The sequence below is a fragment of the Haemaphysalis longicornis genome, unplaced genomic scaffold, assembly GCF_048455015.1.
Source record: "Haemaphysalis longicornis isolate Haplotype H1 unplaced genomic scaffold, Haemaphysalis longicornis Haplotype H1 scaffold_12, whole genome shotgun sequence".
Classification (NCBI taxonomy): domain Eukaryota; kingdom Metazoa; phylum Arthropoda; class Arachnida; order Ixodida; family Ixodidae; genus Haemaphysalis; species Haemaphysalis longicornis.
In genome coordinates this window covers 112,087,159-112,109,932 of record NW_027526225.1, presented here as the reverse complement: position 1 = coordinate 112,109,932, position 22,774 = coordinate 112,087,159, and the positions used below count along the sequence as shown (strand labels likewise).

Genomic DNA, 22,774 nt, shown 5'->3' with positions numbered 1-22,774 from the left:
GCTGTTGCAGGTGTGCACTGCCGGGCACACAGTTAAGCCTAAGTATGGTTGTTTATTTGCGCAGTTGCGGGGCTAGTAAGCGTCGTCATATGCATTATGATGATGATGGTGTTCCTTGGTGAATGGACATACCCAAACCGGGGATCGGCCAAACATCAGGAGTATGAAAAAATCTTACTTATTTTTAGGCTCCTGGAAATAGGAAACTTGGACTGGCTCAAAAACATTTTGGAAGTGAAATTCAACCCACAAAAAGAATTGGGAAGACCTCAAACCAATCGCGTAAGTTGCCAGCGTAAAAGAATCCAATCAGAGCGAGAATTGATTAGTTTTCTATGAAGCTAAGAAGGGCTGAGCAGACGTCCCGGCGGGAGAATCCCGCTCGGACCTCTCAAGCGAAAGGAGACTTGGCGCAGATAATGCAAATCCTTCGAAGAGGTCGTCGTCGTCTTCGCGGTGACTGCTGGGTGCAGAGTCATCCTGAGCATTGTAGACTTCCACCGGCTGAACTGGCGGAGCTTGCACTAAGTCGAGCAAGGCTTGAACCAGAGCGTGACCCGGGGCGCGTATTTCTAAACGCTTCCCTGCACAGAGCACCCACGTGACATGTCTGTTCGCGCGATCGATAACGTGGTCAGTGGCTGCGCCCCAAACCTAAAGCGACCTAAGACATACTAAATCACCATTGTTAACAAAAACAACGCGTAGGTTTGAGCTTACAAAAAAAAATTAGGAAAGAAATTTATGCACTGAAAAAAAAACAAAAAACCTAAGAACTAGATCTGCTTGGGCTGGAACCCAAGCCGCTAGCGCCAGTACTCAGTACTCTACATGGATGACACAGAGACCCCCCCCCCCCCTTTTTTTTACCTCGCCGCGGTAATTGACTCTATAACCAACTCCTCAACAAATCCAAACTTTGTCCTTCGCAACGGAACACTGTACAGCCGTGTGTGGCTCGAGAATCGCAGCAGAGAACACCAGCTCATCGTAGTCCCAGCGGCCTTGAGGTCGGAGATTTTGGACGCAATCCACGACTCTCCGAGGGAGGGCACATTGAGCTGCACGCAACTCTACGGAAGGTACAAGAGCGCTTCTGGTGGACGGAGATGCAAAGTCTAATTCGCGCATATGTCGCGAGCTGCGAAGTTTGCCAAAAATACAAGAGGATTCATGGGAGGCAGCCTGGCTTGGTCAGCCCCATCCCGCCTCCAGAGACAGTTTTTCACACGATCGGCATTGATCACGTGAGGCCTCCGCCCACCACGGCTGGCGACAACCGAGACATCATTGTGGACATGGACTACCTGTCTAAGTAGAGTCTTTGTCAAAATTTTGTGGGCCACAGGAACCATGGCAGGAGCAGGCGCATGGCCGAGCAGGGGCGCTGCACTTGCAGCTGTTGGCTGGTTGCGCGGCTAAAGAGAGTGAGGGGAACTTTCGCACTTTCCTTCGTAGTATGGCTGGCGCGATAAGTGCAGCGGGCCGGCTTCTCAGAGCAGGCGCACTTCGCTTCAGCGCACGTACTTTGCGCAGCACTTGTCGCGCCGGACACACTACAAAAGCAAGAGCAAAAGTTCCCCTCGCTCTCTTTAGCCGCGCAACCAGCCGACAGTGGCAAGCGCTGCGCCCCTCACGCCCGCGCGCCTGCTCCGGCCACGGTCACCGTGGCCCACAAAATTTTCACAAAGACTGTACGTCGAGGTAGCGGCCGTGCCTTCGCCGGCTGTCAGTCATGTCATCGACTTCCTGAAAGCAAAGTTTGAATGGAGACATGGAATGCCTAAAAAGCTCATATCCGACCATGCCACCACGTTCCGCAGTCGCCAGCTACGCTCTTTCCATCGCCAGGCGGGAGTGGAGCACCACTTCCCGTCACCCTACCACCCACAGGCTAACGGTCTTAAGGAGAGGACCAACCAGACTGTCCACGCACGACTGGCACCGTATGTGAAGGCCAACAAGGCCGGAGCAGCCGACTGGGACAGACACTTGCAGACCGCTGCCTATTCGGTCAACACATCCGTCCAATGCTCGACGGGAACAACACCCTACGAAATGGTTTATGAACTGCCCAAGCTGAGCGTTGTAGCCGGCCTAGATACACCCGTGAACGTCGGACAAGCCGTCGATAGGCAGGAGGCGTGCAGCAATATACGGAGGAAGGATCGGAACAACATTAGAGCCGCACAGAAGACGCAGAAGGCGTACTACGACCGTCGGCTTCGACGCGCACCGCAGTACGCTGTTGGTGACGAGGTTCTCTGCGTCGGTCCCTAACCTCGACTCCAGGGGTGTTGTACGTGTCTTCTCGGTAGGCCTGTCTCATGACTCGGTAGGCGTATTTCACGGCTCGGTTAAAGCATTTCTTTCTGGTTTGATCCGGGGCTACGATTTTTCCCGTTGACGAGTGCGTCCTAGTTTTTCCCAGAAGGGTCTTATACTGCCCACCAAAGACGCGCGTCATGCTGTCCTTTCTGACTGGTTGCTTTAAGCTGGTACTGTAACTTTTGTTGACTTTGCCGTTGCCCTCTTCGACCACAGTCGCTGGAGCCCACTTGTCAGTGACTGGAGCTTTCCTGGGTTCATTAGTCCTTTCGTCGTCCGTTTCGATGTCTGAAGCTACGTGGTTGCTAGCTTCCCCCGACATGTCTGTTTGATCATCTTCATCGGGCTGAGCTGGAACGATGGCTGGTTCTTTAACAGATTCTTGAGAGGCGACCGCGGACGAGTTGCTCGGCGTACCCATATTGATTGTCTTATGGCATCCTTGTGGGTACAAATAGCGCTCCGCTCGGTAGTTGGAGTGAGCGGTGAACGGAATGTTGCCTTTCGGCGCCATTTCGGGGAATTTTGGACGCGGTTCCCCGCCTTCTGTGACCTTCGGGGTCTGCAGCGATGCCTGTAGGTGAGGCCCCTGTGCCTGCCGGGTTGCACTCGGCTGCAGTTCTACAGCCAGATCGATAAAATCTTGCAGGCTCAAATCTGGCGGCTGCAACGCGAGGATTGCAGCTTGGGCAGGGTTAGCAAGGCCATCTGTGACGTACTGCCTCGCTGCAGGAGATAGCCAAGGGAGGCCGCAGCCTACGAGGAGCTTGTCATAGATGTAGACCTTGATGTCCTCTCCGCGGCCTTGGTACCGGCTGCGCATCTCCATGTAGCGGGCGTCGTAGGTACCTGAGAAGTTACCAAACGCTGCGATCAAAGCCCCGCTCCAGCTTGCTCAGGTAAAATGCGTGTTTCCCTTGTACAGATGCCACGCCCCGGGCAGCGTCGCGCAGGCGTTCTTCAGTGATTGACCGCTTGATCTTCTCAGGCCACGCATGGCAGGCGGTCAGGCTGTCAATTAGCTGTACCCAGCGAATAGCGTCGTCCTGAAATCCATGAAACACCGGTACGTCCGCGTGGGCAGGCGATGAAAACGCGCTGCCATGGACCGCGTATTCAGGGATAGGCACGACGTCGGCAAGCCGCCGGTCCGGGTAGCCGAACAGTACGCTTTATTCTCCACGCGCCCCGCTTCCCCGTCGTCTTCTTCACCACTTCAGGCTCGGTACATAGCCTTATTGGTCGGATTGAATAAGAGTTGGCAGTCAAGAAAACCCCAGAAACCAAAGGGGGGAATGCGGTAGGTCATAGTAACAGATGAAGAATTTTTTGAGTCAGAAAGAAAGTGGTGAAAAAATGCTCGCCGGGTGGGATCCGAACCCACGACCTCCAGAATACCGGTCTGGTGCGATGGCCACTACGCTACCGGCGGGGCTGTTTCCCCACCACTTTCTAGGGTGTTTATGTTAAGGTATTTTTTGTTTCCTGCACTTGGGGGTGGTATACCCAGCGCCACGTACTCGGACTACTCGGGGTGAAGGGGACCTTCTTTGTAACCCCCGGGCCGTGACTCGAGTGTCTACGACATGTCGAGAGGGGTCGACCAGCGTTGAACCCTCTTAAGCTACCTTTGGCACCAAGACTGCCAGAACAGAGGCCCTCACTGTTCATAATTTGTTTAAAATTTCATAATTTGTTTGAAAGGTCCTACACGATGGAGCAGACGGACTGCTAAAACTCTCTATTATTTCGCACCGCATGGCTAACAGAATTGTTTTCAGCGCTCTTGCGGCATGGCGACAAGACCAGCATGCGTGCAAGGAGAGGGCACCATTTCACAGTGGGACACACACCCTCGCTCCCGACACCTCTACTGCGCATGTCCGTCTCTTTTCACTGGCCGATGCCAGGTGAGGGCACCGGTATCTTCGGCCGTGCGTCCCGTGATTCGTATTTCAATTGTCCACGACTGTGCTTGGTTTTAGGTCTTCCCAATTCTCTTTTTTTATGTTGGATTTTTGTTTTGAAACCGATTTTCAACCGCTCTAAATTTTCTATACAGAGGAGCCCGTAAACAAATAAGATCTTTTTTTCATACCCTTGATGTTTGGCCTATCTCCTGTTTGGGTATTTGCCATTCACCAAGGAGCATCATCATCAGCATCTCAAGCGAAGGGCATTCCAGCACGACCAACAGAAGATGCAGGCGGCCAGCAAGGACCTGGAGGTTAGGAGATGCATCTCATATCGCTTTTATTTCTTCGCCGGGAATTGCTAGCTGACTATCCTGTTTTTGGGAACTGGTTTTCTTAACAGCACACAGTTAGAGTGCCAGCCCGACTGGAGATTTTGATAAAGAGAGAGAAGCATTCATCTCCCAGTCGGTGACTTAGGTCCAGGACAGCTGAAAGGTGCAGGGCGGCGCATCGCTGTCTTGACAATGGCCAGAGTGGCCTTGGAAATCTTTTAGACTTGAAGGCAAGGGGCCGTCTGCGTGGCTGGAACATTTTTTGTACTTGCGGGAGAGCCAGGCACAATCTTTCCGAGGAGATACGGGCATGGCAGTATTAGGAGGAGGTGCAAACCCGATAGAAATGGCAGGAGGGGGTAAGGGGGCACTGCAGGATTCTGTAACAAGCAGGAGCAATACTGAATTGCTACCGCTCTCAAATTGTGGTCCAGCGTCGTTCCTAGTTATCGGCTGTGCGAAATTTATTGTTGTTAATGTTCAATCTTGGCGCGTAAGCTCGCTTTTCGTTTGTTTTAAACAATTCGAATTACGAAGCTTTTTGCAGCTGTGTTCGGGATCGCCATGCAGAGTGGCAGCGTCAGGTGATTCGTTATAGAACTTCGGTGGGAAATAATCCGTAGTAATAAATGATATTAAACTCTGGACAGTTATTAAGTCACCTTAGCGGTAAAAATTAAATTTTCGGATGCATGTGTGAAAACGTCAGTTGTGGCCGTTTTCCGGGAAGGTGCTGTTCCTAAGAAATCCATATGTATTCAGAACAGCATAAAAGCAGCTTTAGATTTCCCAAACGTATTTGTTAGAGGGAAAGCAGTATACCGATAAAGCTTAGAAGACAAAGAATCCCCTCAGTGGCCAAGGTGCGCTGCGGAGCACGAAGACGCGGGTTCGATTCCCGCCCGCGACGACCGCTTTTCTGATGGAGGCGAAAAGCAAAAATGCCCATGTGTACAAGATTTCGGGGCATGTAAGGATCCCCAGGTGGTCAAAATTAATCCGAAGCCCTCCGCTACGGCGTGCCTCATCACCTGTGTAGCGTCAACGCGTTAAATCAATCAATCAATCAATCAATCAATCAATCAATCAATCAATCAATCAATCAATCAATCAATCAATCAATCAATCAATCAATCAATCAATCAATCAATCAATCAATCAATCCAATCAATCACAGGGAAGTTTTGGCAAACAGTTCTTGGTGTTCATGATGCTGGAATGCGAGACGTCGCTGCTGCATTGTTGTGGTGCTTTTGTTGTGATGAATTGTGATGAATTGTTGTGATACTGATGCAACTGCGAAGCTTCAATCTGTTACTTTACGTCCTGCTCAGGTTTTCCTCTTTCCCAGCTGACTTCAGAATAGGGGCATAGCGATGCCATAGTGTTGTCCCGAGAGGGAGGGCTGGGTGAGGTGGTGCGTGTGAACTGCGGAATTTCATGTCTTCCATCTCTAAACGTCACGCGATCGGAAGACAGAGCTATGTGCACCTTAGGCGTCTATAACAAAACTGTGCATCTTGTGAGTGAACGAGCGAGTGAGTGAGTGAGTAAGTGAGTGAGTAAGTGAGTGAGTAAGTGAGTGTGTCAGTGAGTGAGTGAGTGAGTGAGTGAGTGAGTGAGTGAGTGAGTGAGTGAGTGAGTGAGTGAGTGAGTGAGTGAGTGAGTGAAGGGAGTGAGTGAAGTGAGTGAGTGAATGAGTGAGTGAGTGAGTGAGTGAGTGAGTGAGTGAGTGAGTGAGTGAGTGAGTGAGTGAGTGAGTGAGCGAGCGAGCGAGCGAGCGAAGGGTCACAGAGGTTAGTGTCCTTGAAAATGTTCAGGACTAGGCGCAAGATGTCCCTCCTAGCGATCCAGTGTCCTTTTGGGAATAGTTTTTCGTCGAAGGGTGAAAGCGTGGCGGCTTTTAATGCACTGTGCCATCCATGAAAAACGTTCTGACGTCACCAAGCTCACCACACATTGGACACTTAGGCGATGAGGTTAGATTAATATTACAAAGCCAAGCCGGTGTTCGGGCTGAATTTCTTCGGATTCGTAACAGTAACGACGCCTCTGCTCCTTTCATTCCTTTAGTCAAACATGGTAAGTACCGTTAAGTGCACAGCCTGGTGTTTTTTTGCTGGATTTGCTTTGACCAGGTGACGTCCTAACGCATACACATACCTGAGTCCGGCTTTCACAAAGACTGGGTACGTGTCAATAAATGCAGGACGTGCCGGACCACAGACGCGTTTTCCTCGACCAAGAATGTGCGCCGAGGGTGGGCGACGAAGTCGAGCCAAAGCAGCTCGGAGTCGTTGGCGCTGAAGAAACCGGCCCCAAAACGATTGTTTGTGTCTCTGTTGCAACCCAGACAAAAGGTTAGTTGAGCGCGCAGAGAGACGTGCTATCCCGAAACGGTACAGAGATCGAAATTTCTGTGCGGTAAATTTGCTGCATCGTTTAATGGCGCGCGTCCTGAGGCTGTGCTAAGGGTCTGCTTAAAAAGGTTTTGTAGTCATAATTTCGTAAGATGGGGCCAACAGTTTGTTCTTTGACCGGGGTTTGATATCATGGGTATTTGTTCAGTATTTTTTTTTATTATTTAAAAATACTGTCAATCCCTTGTCGGGATTTTCGCAGGAAGGACATCGGAAAACACACAATAAAAGCACACAATAAACACATCCGTAAGTTATACATCGTTTAGGATACGCGTTACATTGATGCTACCAAGTTCTCACAATTTCTAACAACCAAATTCAAACAAGTTCTAACCAAGTTCTAACAACAAAGTTCTGACAATAATTGTACTACATCCAAATGATTACAGTGCGAAAGAGTCAAAATAACACAGCCTAAAAACAATCGATTTTGCAAAGATTACCACAATAGCGCAATGTTAGGGTTCCGAACGCAAATGTGCTTCAACAAGAGGTGAAAAAATATTTAAAGAATTGCTGCTAGTAATCATGGCTGCTAAGCTGTTCCATTCCTTTATGGTTGCTGGGAATAATGAGCGTTTGAAACATTCCGTGCGGAATGCGTATTCTTGCAGTATTTCGGGGTGCGGCTTACGCGTGGGTCGTGATTGTTAACCTGTAATGTATCTGGAGGCATCGATGTTGGTTTGCTTATGGCGTAACTGGTACATGAATCGTAGGCGTGCTAGTCTTGCTCGTTTTTGCAGCGTTAGCATGCCCGCTTCTTCAAGCCTTTGGTAGGTGAGTCCGTTTGCCTAAACTTGTTATGAATGAATCGGACGGCTTTTCTTTGGACGCCTTCTAGCTACGCAATATGTTTTTTGTGTACGGGAACCAAACAATATTCGCATATTCAAGAACATATCTCACGTATATGTTGTAGGCTAACAGTTTAATTTCAGAAGGTGCCAGCCGAAGGAATGGTCTCAGAAAAAATAGTCGTTTCAGCGCGGTTGCTCTAACGTTAGAAACGTGGGCATCCCATCTGATCAGATCGCTAGTAAAGGTGAGGCCAAGGTACTTATGATGACTTGCTCTAGGAAGTGGGATGCTATTGATGGTATATGAGAACTCTGACTTTGCTACTGTCATTATAGCTCATTTTTTTACATTCAGTACCATTTGCCATACTGAACACGAGTTTGATACTATCTCAAGGGCTTTGTTTAAGGCAAGATGATCTTCTGCAGAGTTTATTTCATGATAAATTATACAATCATCCGCGAAAATTCTTACGTGAACGGGAATTTGAGAGGGGAGGTCATTGATAAAAATTAGGAATAAGGTCGGAGCAAGAACACAACCTTGGGGAACACCGGATGTGACTGGAACTGTTGTGGATACTTGGCCATTGAAGTTAACAAATTGTGTGCGACCGGTAAGGTAGTTTTTGATCCATTTCAATCACTTTTGTTGTTGCCATTTGTAAAGAAGAGATTGCGTCAGTGTAATTTCGAGCGTAGGAAACAAGGACGGCGTCATCAGTGTATTGATATAGTACTGATAAACTGATATTTCATTTCACTTCATTTCATTTTTATTTCCTTAAGGAGCTACGCGTCCTTAAAAGCTACGCGTTTTACGTTTTCACCACCTTTCGCTTAAGAAAGGGGCTTTGATTTCTTGTACATGTATTTCTGTCGATAATTTCTGTGTACCGTATAATATCTTCGGAATGTAACTCCTTTCCTCGGCTGACGAACGTGGCTTGCGGTATGGTAAATAATGCAAGGTTTATGTACGTATGAATAAACTCCCCCGGTCCTTGAAGACAGAAAGGCTCGGAAGAGGCCCGTAGCCATCCCGCGCATAGGAAGAAGTGTGACTGTCACGTTTTTATTTTGGCGTCCAGAAGAGGGCCATACAGGGGCAGAGTCTTAAGAATAGTACCGGAACGTCCACCCGCTCTCAGGGCGCGCACCCAGTTGGTGGAAGGAGCAGACCGAGCAGACAACCTAAGAGAATAAAGGCACCCATAGGGGGGCGAGGTTTCGAGGTGTCGAGGTTGGACAAAATAGAGGGAGTCATTAACAACAATATGTCATGGCCTGTGCTCAGCTTTTCGTTCCTTCATGCTCCGGCCATGTCTTGTTTCATAAAACGTAAGATGTCTTGTTTTCATAAGATGTCTTGTTTCATAAAACGGCTTGTGAGGTACAGAAAATCATGAGGTATAGAAAACAGGAGCGCGCGCCGGGAAGGAGGAGAAGGAGGGGGAATAAACTTTTATTGAGCACAAGAGGATGTGTACAGCCTGCTATGTCCAGGAGGCCGTGAATCCAAGCTGCGTCCAGAGCTCATTGCACCAGGGCTTGCTGCCGCTGTGGTGCTGAGCTGGTCAGCTCTGCCTCTGGCTTCACAAGGTTGGGGAATTGGATCGGGCTAGGATGGTGAGGACAAGAGAAAACAAGGTGGTAAGTGGTCAGCGGTATAGTGACAGTGCGGGCAGTTGTAGCGGAAATGGGACGGCGAGATGTAATGATGGGGTGATTATGCAAGGTTTCAGTTTGCAAGCGGCGGTAAAGAGTGGCGTGGTGTTTTGGAGGGAGAGGTGGGGCGGGGTATATTCTTCGTGTGTATCTGTAGTGGGACAGTATGAAACAAAAGGCGGAATCGAGGGGAGGAAGCGTGTCATCAATGGTGGGAGGGTGGCACCGTGTGTCGGTCCTTGAGGTTGGGATTGCCCGGTGGTGCAGATCGCGGGCTGCGGCCTGAGCCTTTTCGTTCCCAACGAGGCCGGCATGGCAAGGAGTCCAGATAATGGTCACGTCTTGGTCCGGAGGCAGGCAGCATAGCATGGGGAAGGCTTACTGTGGAGCGAGACCGGCCTGATAAGGGCGGAAGGCTTGCTGTCTATCGGTAATGATTGGGAGGTAAGGCTGATTTTGATGTGTAGCAATGGCATGGGCGATGGCCGGGGCCTCGGCTTCGGGTGTAGGCATATTTCGGTAAGTGGCCGCAGGAAAGATGCAGCCAGAAGTGTAGGAGGACTAGCGTAGCCGGAGAATAGGGGGAGGAGTGTGCAGTATCCTTCATAGAAACTTTCTCCACCTTGGGGATTTCCCCTCAATCTGATCGATTAACACCTGTTCATCAATTGGAGTTGTTGATCAATTCGCTCTCGCGCTACAAACTGCTAGCCTCCGTGTTAGCTCAGTTGGTAGAGCGACTACTCCGGTTCGGCGGTGGTCCCGGGTTCGAATCCTGGACCAGGACAAATTTTTTTTCAACTGCGAAGTTTGTGAGAAAGCTGTATAGCTTTCCTTTCTAGCCTTATGGCTGCACTCAGGTGAATGTCAAACTTTCCTTCATAGAAAGTTACTTCACCTTGGGGATTTCCCCTAAATCTGGTCGATTAATATCCGTGTAGCTTCTCGAGGTGGCGTACGCCAGCTTCTCTGCGCGCCCGTTTGTACGTCGGGTGCATGTGCCTGGGTACGGGCGCGGCTCTGAGTTGTTGCTTGCCGAATGAAAACGGGCTGTGCTGTAGGCTCAGACGAGCAGGGGGCGGGGTGCGGCCTATATTATGAAGGACGTGGAGGCCTGTGGGGGTGAGGGCAAGTATTTGCAGTTGAGATACGCGCTGGGCTTCGAGGGGTTCGTCCAGCGCGCATCTCTTTAACAGGTGGTTCTATCAGAGAAGTGGAAGAAATTAGGATCCTGGGCCTGCTTATTCACAACAAACTTAGTCCAGAGACCACCATTGCCAAACTGAAGCGAACAGGTGAACAGGTCGGACGGATGATACAACGCGTATCCAACAAGCGCGGAGGGTTACGGGGCAGAGGCGCGCTCCGGCTCGCCCATGCCTTTGTAACCAGTAGGATCCTCTTCTCCGTACCCTACCTCCGTACGAACAAACAACACGAGAATCGCATTGACGTCACCATTAGGAAGGCCACAAAACGAGCCCTTGACCTCCCGGTGGCTACCTCCAACACCAGGTTATCGGCGCTGGGAGTGCTCAATTCGTATCAAGAGCTGAAAGAGGCTCATCTCACAAATCAGTACACTAGACTCGCACAAACGGCGTCCGGGCGTCACTTGCTTAATCGCCTACAAATCAACCATGAGTGCATCCCAGAGGAGACGTGCAAACTCCCAGAGTTGTGGCGGCACAGGCTCTGGGTGCATCCACTTCCGCGTAACATGGAAAAGCACACTCACGAAGGCAGGAGGGAAGCACGCGCTAAGACCCTGGAAAGGAAATACGGAAATGGGCGAGGTGTGTTCTACGTTGATGTGGCAGGACCGTCGCCTCTAGGGTTCTTCACTGCCGCTGTAATTCACAGGGACCAGCAAGTCGATGGGCTCTCCTACCGGGCTCCTAACTCCACGCAAGCCGAGGCGATTGCCATAGCGCTCGCTGCCTCGGACCCGAAGTCAAGGACAATAATCACGGACTCTCGCCGAGCCTGTGAAGGCTATTTAGCGGGCACGGTACCACCCTTGGCCTACAGAATTTTAAAACGAGTGGTGCGGTTCGTAGACCCCGCTCCTAAAGAAATTGTGTGGTCTCCGGGGCATCAGGGTCTGAGAGGTAACGAGGCCGCGCACGCGGCTGCCCGAGCGCTTACCCACCGGGCGCCTCACCCATGCTCTCCCGGCTCGGAGATTAGCAAGCCACTTCTGCGGTTTATAGAAATCGTAAAACATTACTGCGATAACCGCCGGCTTTACCCAGCCCCTGCAAAGGGTCTGAGCAAGGCCGATGAGCGAATACTGCGGCGCCTGCAGACGAACACATTTATGTGCCCTGCAGTAGCAAAGCATTTCGACCCTAAAACAGATGGGCGGTGTCTGCACTGTGGGGAGGTGTCCGACACCTTCCACATGGTGTGGGCATGCCAGCGCAACCCTGCGTTATCCCCCAACCCTTCCCCTACCAGAGAGGCATGTGAGGCGGCCCTGCTCAATTGCTCGGGGCTGGAGTCTCAAAGGGCTCTAGTTCGACGGGCGAGAGTGGCGGCTTTCACCAATGGGGTCCCGGAATAGGGACTGCACCTGTGCGGAGGGCCACAGGCCCTAACTGTCTTCTATTCTGATCAAAAATAAAGTTTCACTCCTCCTCCTCCTCCAGCGCGCGACTGGAAAGAAAGACAACAGCGGCGAGAGAAGGTCGGAGGACAGTTTTGAGAAAGGGTGACGCAGCGTGTGCCAGGAAAGAGAAACAGCAGCACAAAATCGGGTGGGCCGCTGCCGCACGTGCGATACTAGCCACCTTGAGAGGTGAGGCCGACGGGGGAGTACAGGAAGCTCTGGCGATGCCTAGCGGGCGGAACGGGCTACGATGTTTACTGTCCTGCCAGGGGCCGTTCAAGTGGGAACGGACGCGGCCGCAAAGTTCAACAGGAGGTCCAACAGCAGATCAACATCTGAAGGTCCACCCAGGTTTTGGCCTTCCCAATTTGGAAAATCTAGGCATCCACCGCAATCGTTTTTTAGGACGATGGGGATAACGGTGGCTATCGGTATACCATGACCTACGAACATGCGTACGCACGTGCGTTGTACATAGAGCTATGGATGGATCCTATGGTAGCATTTTGATGTTGAAAGGGGGACCTGGGTCGCGCAGATGGATTCCTGGGCTCGCACGGGCCTCTGGTGCCCCAGTCGCCCATCAGCCCCGGCTCGGTGTGCAAACAGGCGGCCGTGAACTTGGACGTGAACCCGCTGGTGCGCTACCCGCTCATCCTGATGAACTGCGTCCTGTGGGTCATCGGCCTCGTGCTCATCGTCACCGGCCTGTACGCCTACTTGGGCACGAGAGCCACATCGCGGCCCGTGCCCTCGGAGCCGGTTTTGAACATCTACAGGTGGGCATGCCGGACGCTCCAGGCTCTCCCGACAACACGCGAGACAGCGCGCGCCTCGTAGCACATGCTGTCGTGACAAGCTTATAGGGGTTCATGCATGAGATATAGGGGAGGATAACGGTCACAAACATGTATGCAAACATATCTCCTTCAGATTTAGGGCAAGGCTTTAACTGGATGCGAATACCGTCCCCATAAAGCGATTCTACTGGATTCCTGGAAGAAACCCCAAGCATCAGACGATATGAGATTGAACATGTGAAAATGAACGAAACAATCTGAATCGGAGGGAGGGATTGCGTGCTTAACAAAGCGTGGCTTAACAAAGTGTGGCTTAACAATTGCGTGGCTTAACATTCTTGGCTTAACAAAGGCGCGCAGGGGACTCTGGGAGGTCGTCGCGATCGCACGCATACACGAACGCTAGGTATTTTCTTGGTTTTGTTAAGTGTCGGGTGGCCGCCTCGAGGGCCGCGCTGACGTGTGCGTGCTGGGCAGTTTCTTGGCATTTTTAACTGCCGACGCGAAAAAATACGATTTGCTAAACAGTTTCGCTGTTAAAAAATACAAACACAAATACTGAGCGCGCATTAACGCGCGGCTTGCGAGGAGCGCCTGGCGTCGGCCAGCTCCACGTGCGAGACCACTCTGGCCAGCGTTGGTGGCGTGATCTCTCGCGTGCTGTTCACCTCGCCAGTTTACGTGCGTTCGCGCGTAGTGGGGAGCACGGACGCCGAGTACGCGCTACAGACGCCGAGTTCGCGAAGCCGGTTGCCGCGAGCTCTAGTGCGTGCTAACGCGGCCCACTTTGGGAGAGGTGTGTAAGGCTGCGGACAAAACGATCCGGTCCTTCCAGTCATGGAGAGCTTTCAGCGGCAAGTTGGGAAATCTATGTGAGGTGCAACAGCTGGGTCTCCGACGAAGGGAGAGGGGCCGCCAACTCCGCTGTTTCTCCAGCCTTGCACGAGTAGTGCAAGCTGCGGCAATATTTTTGGCAATTAATCGTCCAAAGGTGCTTCTCGTACACTTACTCTGGATGACTTTCATCTGTTTGAAAACAATAGAGCTATTCCTTAAGCCTGATTGAACGCAAATCTTGGATAGTTGTATCTCTGATGCAAAACGTATAAACACCACAGGCCACCTAGTGGTCCTCCCCTACCACCCAAACCTAACCTCTTCCCGCTCCCTGGAGCATTTGGAGAGCGTGACGACGTTCCAGAGACGTTGGTCAACCCTGCGTCTTCCGCATGATCGGCTGCCGAGGCTTGCGGCTTTCCGGACTCGGAAGGCCACCCACACTGCCGCCTTCCGCCGACAGACGTCACAGAACACGGCTGGACACTTTGTTGGAATAGATTGAAAAGTAATGCTACGGGCCGAAGAACCAGGCGTCCGTGATGCTAGGCGGGCGACAAACAATTTACCATGAGATCTGAGGTTTGATGAAATCTCGTCTGGTCGGGTAAAAGGTTCATAGTTAAAAACTTGCGGTCACCGACCAAAGGCTTATTAAAAGCGTAAAAACGAGACCTTTCGGCTTCCGTATGGAAGCTGAAACGTCTCTTTTTAAAGAAGTGCGAAAGAAAGAAAGAAAGAAGCGCGAAAGCTTTCTAACATCAAAATAGCCTCAAAAGCGCGTCGAAACTTTCGTTAGAAGTGCGTGCAACCCTTGCTGAAAGTGCGTCCAATCGACCGTCATACCATCGAAGACCCAAATCACAAACGAAAAACGAACCACGCCTCTACGAACGATCTAAATGTTCCCGATACGTGGCTTGTGAGATGAACGTGTACTATTGCACTCCTACTTCATGATCGATGCGTATATTTTCGTATCTATAAGCATTCCCTTTTTCGCGATTTTAAAGTACCCTTTTTGACACAATAGAAGCCCGGTTCCTCGTACGCGCCGTGTGTACAGAAATCTTATCAGAGCTCTTTGGTCGACCGGTCGGTCTATGGGGAAATGCATCAGTTTTTTGGCGGGACTTCATCGGGCGCAGTAAGAAAGTTTTCGCTTTAAAAGGACAGCCCTGCTGTGCCAGACACTTGGTGCAATGTGGACGACCACTAAACCTTCTGCAATGTGGACGACCACTAAAAAGGCCGCTCAGACTTTTGGGCCCAGAAGGCCTCGTTCGAGAGAGCCCGGTTGGCCGCTTCGACCAACGGGGTTCCGGAATAGGGGCTCCACCTCGAACGTACAGCCCCACTATTGGGCTCACACCTGTCATAACTGTATTACAGGAGACTCTCGATGAAAGGAACTTCAAGGGACCGAAAAAATTAATTCCGTTTAACAGGAGTTCTGTTTACTGAGATAGATGTGTGAAAGTGCAAATTTATGTGCGTACACACTCTTAATACCATTTCATGGAACTCTAAGCACTAGGAGGTGAATGTAGCTGATAGTTTTTCAGAAAGCAAGGAAACTACAAGAGGTTTGGGCACAGCATTCTCAAAGTTGATTTGGCAACACTGAGTCGCTGTGCACTACAAAATGCATCAATTATTTTTGTTTGAGTCCTTGCAACTGCATCTCCACCGGGGCTAGAGGCCTCAACTTCGCGAGTGCTTACGAGTCACCGAATTTACAAGACGGCAACGCGGTAATGAAGCGAGAAAAGCACCACAATAGCACGAACAAGGCGGCAGGAGCTGAGCCCGGTAACCTCGGGGTCTTGAACCGAGACCGAACGATTGGAACAAGAACTGCGATGTTGCATTCGTCGCGCTAACATGGCTGACCACTAACGAGACGAGGCTTACGAGGCCCACGAGGCTTTAAAAATACATCGAGGAAGAAAAACAGAAAAACAAAAACGAGACAGCCTGAACGGCAAAAAGCTGATCCTCATGCCAATGAGTTTCACAAGAAGTTTTATTTCTGGTTCCGTTTAGACGGTGACGCGGATATTTTAGTTCCGATTAACGAGTTTTTTTTATGTCATTTAAATACAAAACCAGCCAGCTTACAAGGCCCTGTTCCGTTTAAGCGGTAATTCCGTTTAGGCGATTTCAGTTTATCAAGATTCTACTACAATTGTTTTTCGCCACCACTGTCACCACCGGCCTCTTTTCGCTTTCCTATAGTAGTGGGAATCGTACATTTGTAGTTATGCTTTGGGAGAAACCAGGGGACTGCGCTGATGCTTTCGCTACCGCAGCCAGATGATCGTTAGGCTGGAGCTGACCGTGATGGCGGTGGGCGGCGGCCTGTTGGCGCTGTCATTCTGCGGCTGCGTGGGCGCTCTGCGCGAGAACACGTGCCTGCTGAACGCCTACTCGTCGCTCATCACGGCGCTGCTGCTGCTCAACCTCATCGTGGGCCTGCTCGTCTTCTTCCTGCCGTCGCAGCTCAAGCGCATGCTCAGGGCCGCCGTCAGCCCGCACCTCATCGACCGGTACCGCGACAGCCCCGACCTGCAGAACTTCATCGACTCCGTGCAGGCACGACGGGGGGCCTTGCATGCTCGCTCAGCATCTTTCTTAGACCAACGACGCGATGCTTCCGATTGCGCCTGATAAGACACTGGATAACGATGAAATGCATGCAGGACAACAGCGGATTGTATTTAACAGAAAAGTGTTTTATTCCGGGATTCACAAAGATTTCACTTACGTCATACCCGTCATTGAAGTGACGCCAGTACAATGAAGCAAGCGGCCTGTAAAGGGTGCACCCTTGCACACAGGGTCTTTATGCGGAGAAGCAACTTTTAGCACTAAAGAGTACGTTATACTTAGGACTGTTCGTTTTCTGGTTTGATATCTATACACGAAAGTTTTTTATGCCCGGATACACCAAGATTTCCCTGAAGTCATATCTGTCACGGATATAACGCCAGTACACCTTTGCCAAAGCGACCCGCCAGCAGGACGTCCCTCGCCAATCACACTTACAAGACAGCCACCGACCCGCAAATCATGCTCAGCTGCAGATTTCGCTGCACATGATCGTGTTTGACTGATTCCTATGACAGAGGATTCAACTACAGTTTTTTGCCTTTATGTAGTGTCTTCCGGCCCCGGCGGCCGCTGTTCAATTGAAGGCGAAAAGCAAAAAAAAAAAAAAAAAAAAAGAAAACCGTGTGTTCGAGGTTTCGGTGCACGTTCAAGATCACCAGGTGATCAAAGTTAATCCGGAGCCATCCACTACGGCGCACGTCGTGGCCCGCGTGCATCGTTCAGTGGTGTTTCTCGCGCAGTTGAAATCATGATGCATAAGCGCTCACTAGCCAAACAATGCGCTTTTACGACGTGAACGTGATACGAATGCAGTGCACTTTCAATAGACAGTCGTTCAATAGACAGAAGGTGTGCGTTTGTGGGCATGTGTGGAGCTAATCAAACATTACGAATTTGGATTGGGTGCAAATTAAGAGACATATAAAAGTGGGAGACTCTTAAGCTTTTTTTAGCTTAGACAGAATTGGCGCTGTCAGTTTAGTTTGCAACCCGAGAATGTGCTCTCGTTCAAACGTTTTCAGCAGATTGAGCAGGCCATAATGCAAGTGCATGCGTGAATGCCAAAAAAATTAGTGAGTCTTTTTTACTGAAAACGGTGCCTGCGATCGTGCACCACCTAATTCTGTGCACAAATATCATTTTATAAGTTGTTAAATATGCTGTTGGGTAAAGCTTTGAGAGCAGTGACGTGACGGGACTACTGGTCCGAAATTTCACGCTTATTAACCTAATTCTAGTGGCGTCATCAGTTTGCGCTGCCACAGCTTCAACGTATTTTTTTCTGTTCTCGAATTTAGCTACTGCCACCTTTTTTCGCAGATGGACCTCCAGTGCTGCGGGCTGACCCAGAGGAGCTTCCGTGACTGGAACAACAACATGTACTTCAACTGCTCGCGATCCAATCCCAGCAGCGAGCGCTGTTCAGTTCCTTACTCGTGCTGCAAGCGGAACAGCACCGATGAGGCGAGGCAGTACTACCATTAGCACAATCTGGCGACATGCATCTAAATGCAGACGGGGTATAAGCACGTGGCGTGAGATTAATTTTTAAAGCGAAAAATTTCCTAGTGGGACCGATGGCGTTCTGTCAAAAACTAATGCATTTCCCCATAGACGCGGTTGGTCGGCCGTAAACGATGAGATCTCTAGACACACGTCGCGTGCGGGAAACAGGGCCTCCATTTTGTTAAAACGATTACTTGAAAATCGCGAAAAAGGAACGGTCCTAGATAAGACAATACACGCCATCGATCATGAAGGAGGAGTATACAAATGCATACCTTTATCTCATCAACCACGTATCGGTGTGCATTTAGGTAGTTCGTAGATGCCTTTACTTAGTGCGCTGGAAATCGTCGCTTGGGTTCCTTCTTCGTTTTCCTTTGCAATTTTGTTGTTTGGAGGTTTAAAGATTGACTGAACGCGATTTCAGCGAAGGTTGGACGCACTTGTAGGTTTCGCGCTTATCTCGACTTTCTTTAGGAAGGGGTGGTGAATTTTTTTTTTAAAACGCTTTGGCGCCCTATGGAAATTGCAAGGTTTTGTGCACTGTGAATGGCGTTAAAACAGCTTGCCTTTCAGAGTGTGTTCTTGTTATGAGGCTTCCTTACTGAATTTCAGGACGCGCTGCGGTGTTGACGCGCATATATTATCACTGCCGATAGTTAGAGAGAGTGACTGCGGGCACCAACGCAGCTGTGTTGCTAAAAATATTGATTTAGCGGGAGCTAATATTTTTGTTTGAAATTAGAATAAATTAATTCCCGGACGTAAAACCGCAACCATTAAATCAAGCAAACATAAAATGGAAGCAACAAAAATGTAAAAATGAACAAAAAGGAAAATATAGAGAAATATGAAAAGTTGTGCGTGACCCTTCCGGGTCTGTTGATATAGGTTTCACATTGGTTAACACGCATCGACTGCTCAGTCATGGTCAATAAACAGCCTGGTTCCGCCTTAACCAACCCCGCGCTCCGCCGAGAGAGGATGATGATGATGATTATTATGCGTTTACACCCTCTTCCCGTGAATGACTCCGTTAAATCGAGAACTTTGTAAAATCTAGACTGCTTTAAGCCTATGGGCAACCGATAGAAATAAAAAAATCAAATTTCGTAAAGGAGAAGTTGAACTGTTCTACATAAGGCCGTAGAAGCTGTGACATCTGTAGTCAAATATACCTGCCGCGGTGGCTCATTGCTGCTGAGCGGAAGGACGCGGGGTTGATCCAGGCCGTGGTGGCTGCTTTTCAGTGGAGACAAAGAGCGGAAACGCCCCTGTGTCGAGATTTTGGCGCGCGGTAAACATTCGCGGGTGGTCAGACGTAATCCGGAGCCCTCCACTACGGCGCCCCTGATAGCCCAGGGGCGGTATTCTCGTGCTTGTCCGTATTCGAAGCGTCCGTTTAGTGTCTGTTTTATTTTGACGTACGTCCCATTGTAGGCGGGCTTTGGGTCACCTTTTGCACAACCGTTCTTGTAAACTCATTTTAAACAACTAAACCGAATTTAAACGATCTTTTATGCAATTATTGTTCCGCCAGCGAACCAACAACGCGACGAAAAATCGTCTGCTCCAAATCGTCTGCTCCGAAAAGCCGCGGCTCGTAACTCTGCCGTGCTTGCATGGCGGCACATCCGGGTGTTCGGTTTTAGCCAATCAAGGCTTGCTCAAAAAGGGCACTTTTCAAACGGGCCCAAACCGGACAAAAACACGAGAATACCGCCCCAGGTGTAGCTTCGGTGCGCTAAACTTCATAATTTGAAGCTTTAGTCATATGCCTGAAGCATGGTTGACGAAATTTACGGTTAAACTTCGGAATTTTCCGGCATAAAAACTTTAGCGAAATACGTGTTAGAACGAATTATGGTACCAAAACACTTAAACGGCAAATTTATAATCTCCTGAACCGTCGTCCTGTACTGTTTGGCAGGATTGAACGCACTTCCTCGCTAGCCGCTTTTAGATGGAAAACAAAAATGTATTTTCTACATGAAGTGCAACAATTTCTTTCGCATTTTCGTGTTATTTTGTGTATATGTGTACTCTATTATCGTTTCCTTCGCATAAGCGGTGTGGTTGCTCAGTAATTTTATTTTTGTTCTATATTGTTAATTATTATTTTGTTACGCGAAAAACGTGTATTTATGTTTAGTTATGCATCTTTGCAGTATGTAATAATTTTGTTTATATAATAGGGTATTATGCTAAAACTTTGTATGTATATTTGTATTTATTTGAGGCATGTTATTTGATGCCTGTATTGAGGCATTTGTGGTTGCTTCGTTTCCTGTCGCTTGCGCTGTCTGGCGCTAGAGGCCAAGTCTGGCGACCATTACAGTGGCCTAAAACAAAAAAAAATGTTGTCACCCGCACAGGTGGCGAATTTGAGCTGCGGACACGGCGTGCTGAACAAGACCGACTACGACGCCTGGTTCACCGTCCACACGGCCAACTGCATCGACGCCACGCACCGCTTCATGCGTGAAAACGTCACCATCATCACGGGAACGTGCCTGGTGTTCGTCATACTGCTCGCATTCGTGCAGATGGTGACCCAGGCTCTGGTCGACGAAATATCCATCATTCGACGCATCTACGAAAAAATCTACGACCGCATCTATGACGTACAGCCAAGCGCGGAAAACACCGCGGAATGACAGTTAGCGCTAGAGCTTGATTTCTAGAGGCAACGATTTTGCTGTTTATAGGTTGAAAAAGAAACATCTTCACGCTTCTATGCTTTGTGCCAGTTTATGTACTGGTGAGCGCACAACTACTGCATGTACTCTCATCCGGAAGCGTAGTTATAGCGTTCATATCAATACATATTGCCGCGAACCACGCCTTTTACTGCGTCCAGCCTCGCAGGTCATCCCTCTTCGCTGAGTGGAAGGGCACTATTTTTTAGTGCGCTGCCCTTTGCCGCCCGTCCCTGGGCTCAGCCGCGTCGGCGTCGTCGTGACCGAGCGAACGATGGGAAGACCGACGAGTGAAAGAAAGCAAAGGAGGAGAGTGCCGCGAAATTGGGAGGGGAGAGCGGTTCGCCATGGCGGCGCGAGCTAGTGCTCTCCGAAAGTGTGCGGTGGCGTAGGGGAGGGGACAGCATGCTGTGCCTGCACGAGGCGCTCGACTACACGACGCTTGGAGAGAACGCGAGGGGCGTGGGCGCGTGTCTGTGATGTGCGTTCGCTTAAGACGCAGCGAGTTTCTAAGTTACCTGATGGGCATAGAGCAAATATTTCTGGCTGAGGTAATTTGTACTGGATGTGTTCGTTGACTACGTCCTGAAAGCATTAGGAATTTGAAAAAGTTGATAAGGATGTTGCAGGGTCCCTTTACGTTTATTTCGGAGTACAAGTTTGCTCCAGTGAACGTTTTAGGGGCGAAGCTCCTAAAGCCATGGGTCTTTCCATCCCTTGTGTCTCGTGGTACGTGACCGCCGCATGCTTTCGGAGATGTCGCAAAGTGGGCCGCGTTGCACGCGCAAGAACCGGCTGCAACCGGCAGCGCAAACTCGGCACCGGGAGCGCGAGCTTGTCTGTGTTCGCCAACGGAGGCGCGAGCGCACGTGCACTGCGAGGGGGAGATCACGCAAGAGATCACGCCACGAACGCAGGCAGTCGTTCTCGGAGATCGAACGAGACGCAAGGACCTTTGCTCGTTTCCTCTCGTCTTGTTCGGGCACAAGTTCGCCCTAAATATCTCGTCTAGAAAGTCGCGCTTAAACCGCGCGTCGGCAGCTTCGGGCTGAGCTCGCTTGATGCGTTTTGCAGCCGCCTCGCGAGCTCTCACTGCATCGGGGTTTGCCTGCCGATACGAGCGCTTGCTTGCAGCCTCACGAACCCTACAACAACAACAAACGAACAAGAACAAAATAAAATAACAAAATAAAAGTTGAGTTGTACAATGTACGCACACAGTCTTACGTCTTTCTTAATGATGTAATCTTTCACGGGAGAGTTACGATTACCGATGATCTCCCCCTCTCGAGCTTCACCCCACTTATCATCATTCATTCCGTGGATATGGCGTGATTTTTTTACAAGAACCTTGCTTTGTTTATTTATTTATCACAGTACGCACAGCGACAGTTTGGCATTACAGTGGGGGGGGGGGGGGGGGGGCAGCACATATTTTACTGATAAATGAAATCAGTTAGCACAGCACACGTGTAGACAACAATTACAGTTCAGGGCAAATTTCTGACACAAGCGAAAAGCATGAGAAAAAAAATCGTACATGCGTGAAGCAAAACAGAGCGGTTCTCGAGAGCAGAAAAAAATCAAACGGCTTAAGCAAAGGCACCACTTATTTTATTTACCCGCCGCGGTGGCTCAGTGGCTAAGGCGTTGCGCTGCTGAGCACGAGTTCGCGGGTTCGATTCCCGGCTGCGGCGGCCGCTTTTCTGATGGAGGCGAAAAGCAAAAACGCCCGTGTGTACGAGATTTCGGCGCACGATAAAGATCCCCAGGTGGTCAAAATTAATCCGGAGCCCTCCACTACGGCGCGCCTCATCGCCTGCGTTGCGTCGGCGCGTTAAACCCCACAATGAATCAATCACTTATTTTATTTATTTATTTATTTACAGTATACTGCGGTCACGAAGGACCATGCAGGTCGAATACAGCAGTACATATAATACATTTCAATAACATAAAAAGCAACAAGATGTAGAAGAGAAACAAAGTAACTCTACCCGCGAAATTCCCCGGGTGCACAAATCAATAGTTTCTAATTTGAAAAACGAGAAGAAAAATGACAATACATACAAACAAAAAATGCAACAAGAGCTGAAGATCACTTCACTTGAATATCCCAATATGACGGCACGGGGCAATTTTTTTTCACTCACTGGCCCTCTTAGGAAAAAAAGACATCTTAAAAAACTCAGTTTTATATCTATACTCTAAAATCCTAGGTGCTTGGTCACGCCTGGCAGA

The 22,774-nt window shown here is 49.7% G+C and overlaps 2 protein-coding genes across 2 annotated transcripts; both read left to right on the top strand.

The window, feature by feature from the left end:
* The first annotated feature begins 4,528 nt into the window (after positions 1-4,528).
* Positions 4,529-21,699, top strand: LOC144161786 (tetraspanin-33-like). The gene is made up of 6 exons (XM_077692387.1): positions 4,529-4,555; positions 6,786-6,936; positions 12,617-12,857; positions 16,028-16,310; positions 17,649-17,792; positions 20,210-21,699. The coding sequence occupies exons 1-6, from the start codon at positions 4,529-4,531 to the stop codon at positions 20,489-20,491; spliced, it is 1,128 nt and encodes a 375-aa protein (XP_077548513.1). The 3' UTR covers positions 20,492-21,699.
* On the top strand, positions 9,667-12,550 carry LOC144163270 (uncharacterized). The gene has a single exon (XM_077694149.1). The coding sequence runs from the start codon at positions 10,780-10,782 to the stop codon at positions 12,031-12,033; it is 1,254 nt and encodes a 417-aa protein (XP_077550275.1). The 5' UTR covers positions 9,667-10,779; the 3' UTR covers positions 12,034-12,550.
* Positions 21,700-22,774: the final 1,075 nt, after the last annotated feature.

Excerpts from the sequence above, each read along its gene's own strand:
- LOC144161786 (XM_077692387.1), top strand. The coding sequence starts at position 4,529 with ATGCAGGCGGCCAGCAAGGACCTGGAG. Across the intron at positions 16,311-17,648 it reads ACTTCATCGACTCCGTGCAG|ATGGACCTCCAGTGCTGCGG; the intron begins GCACGACGGGGG and ends CTTTTTTCGCAG. Across the intron at positions 17,793-20,209 it reads AGCGGAACAGCACCGATGAG|GTGGCGAATTTGAGCTGCGG; the intron begins GCGAGGCAGTAC and ends TCACCCGCACAG.
- LOC144163270 (XM_077694149.1), top strand. The coding sequence starts at position 10,780 with ATGATACAACGCGTATCCAACAAGCGCGGAGGGTTACGGGGCAGAGGC.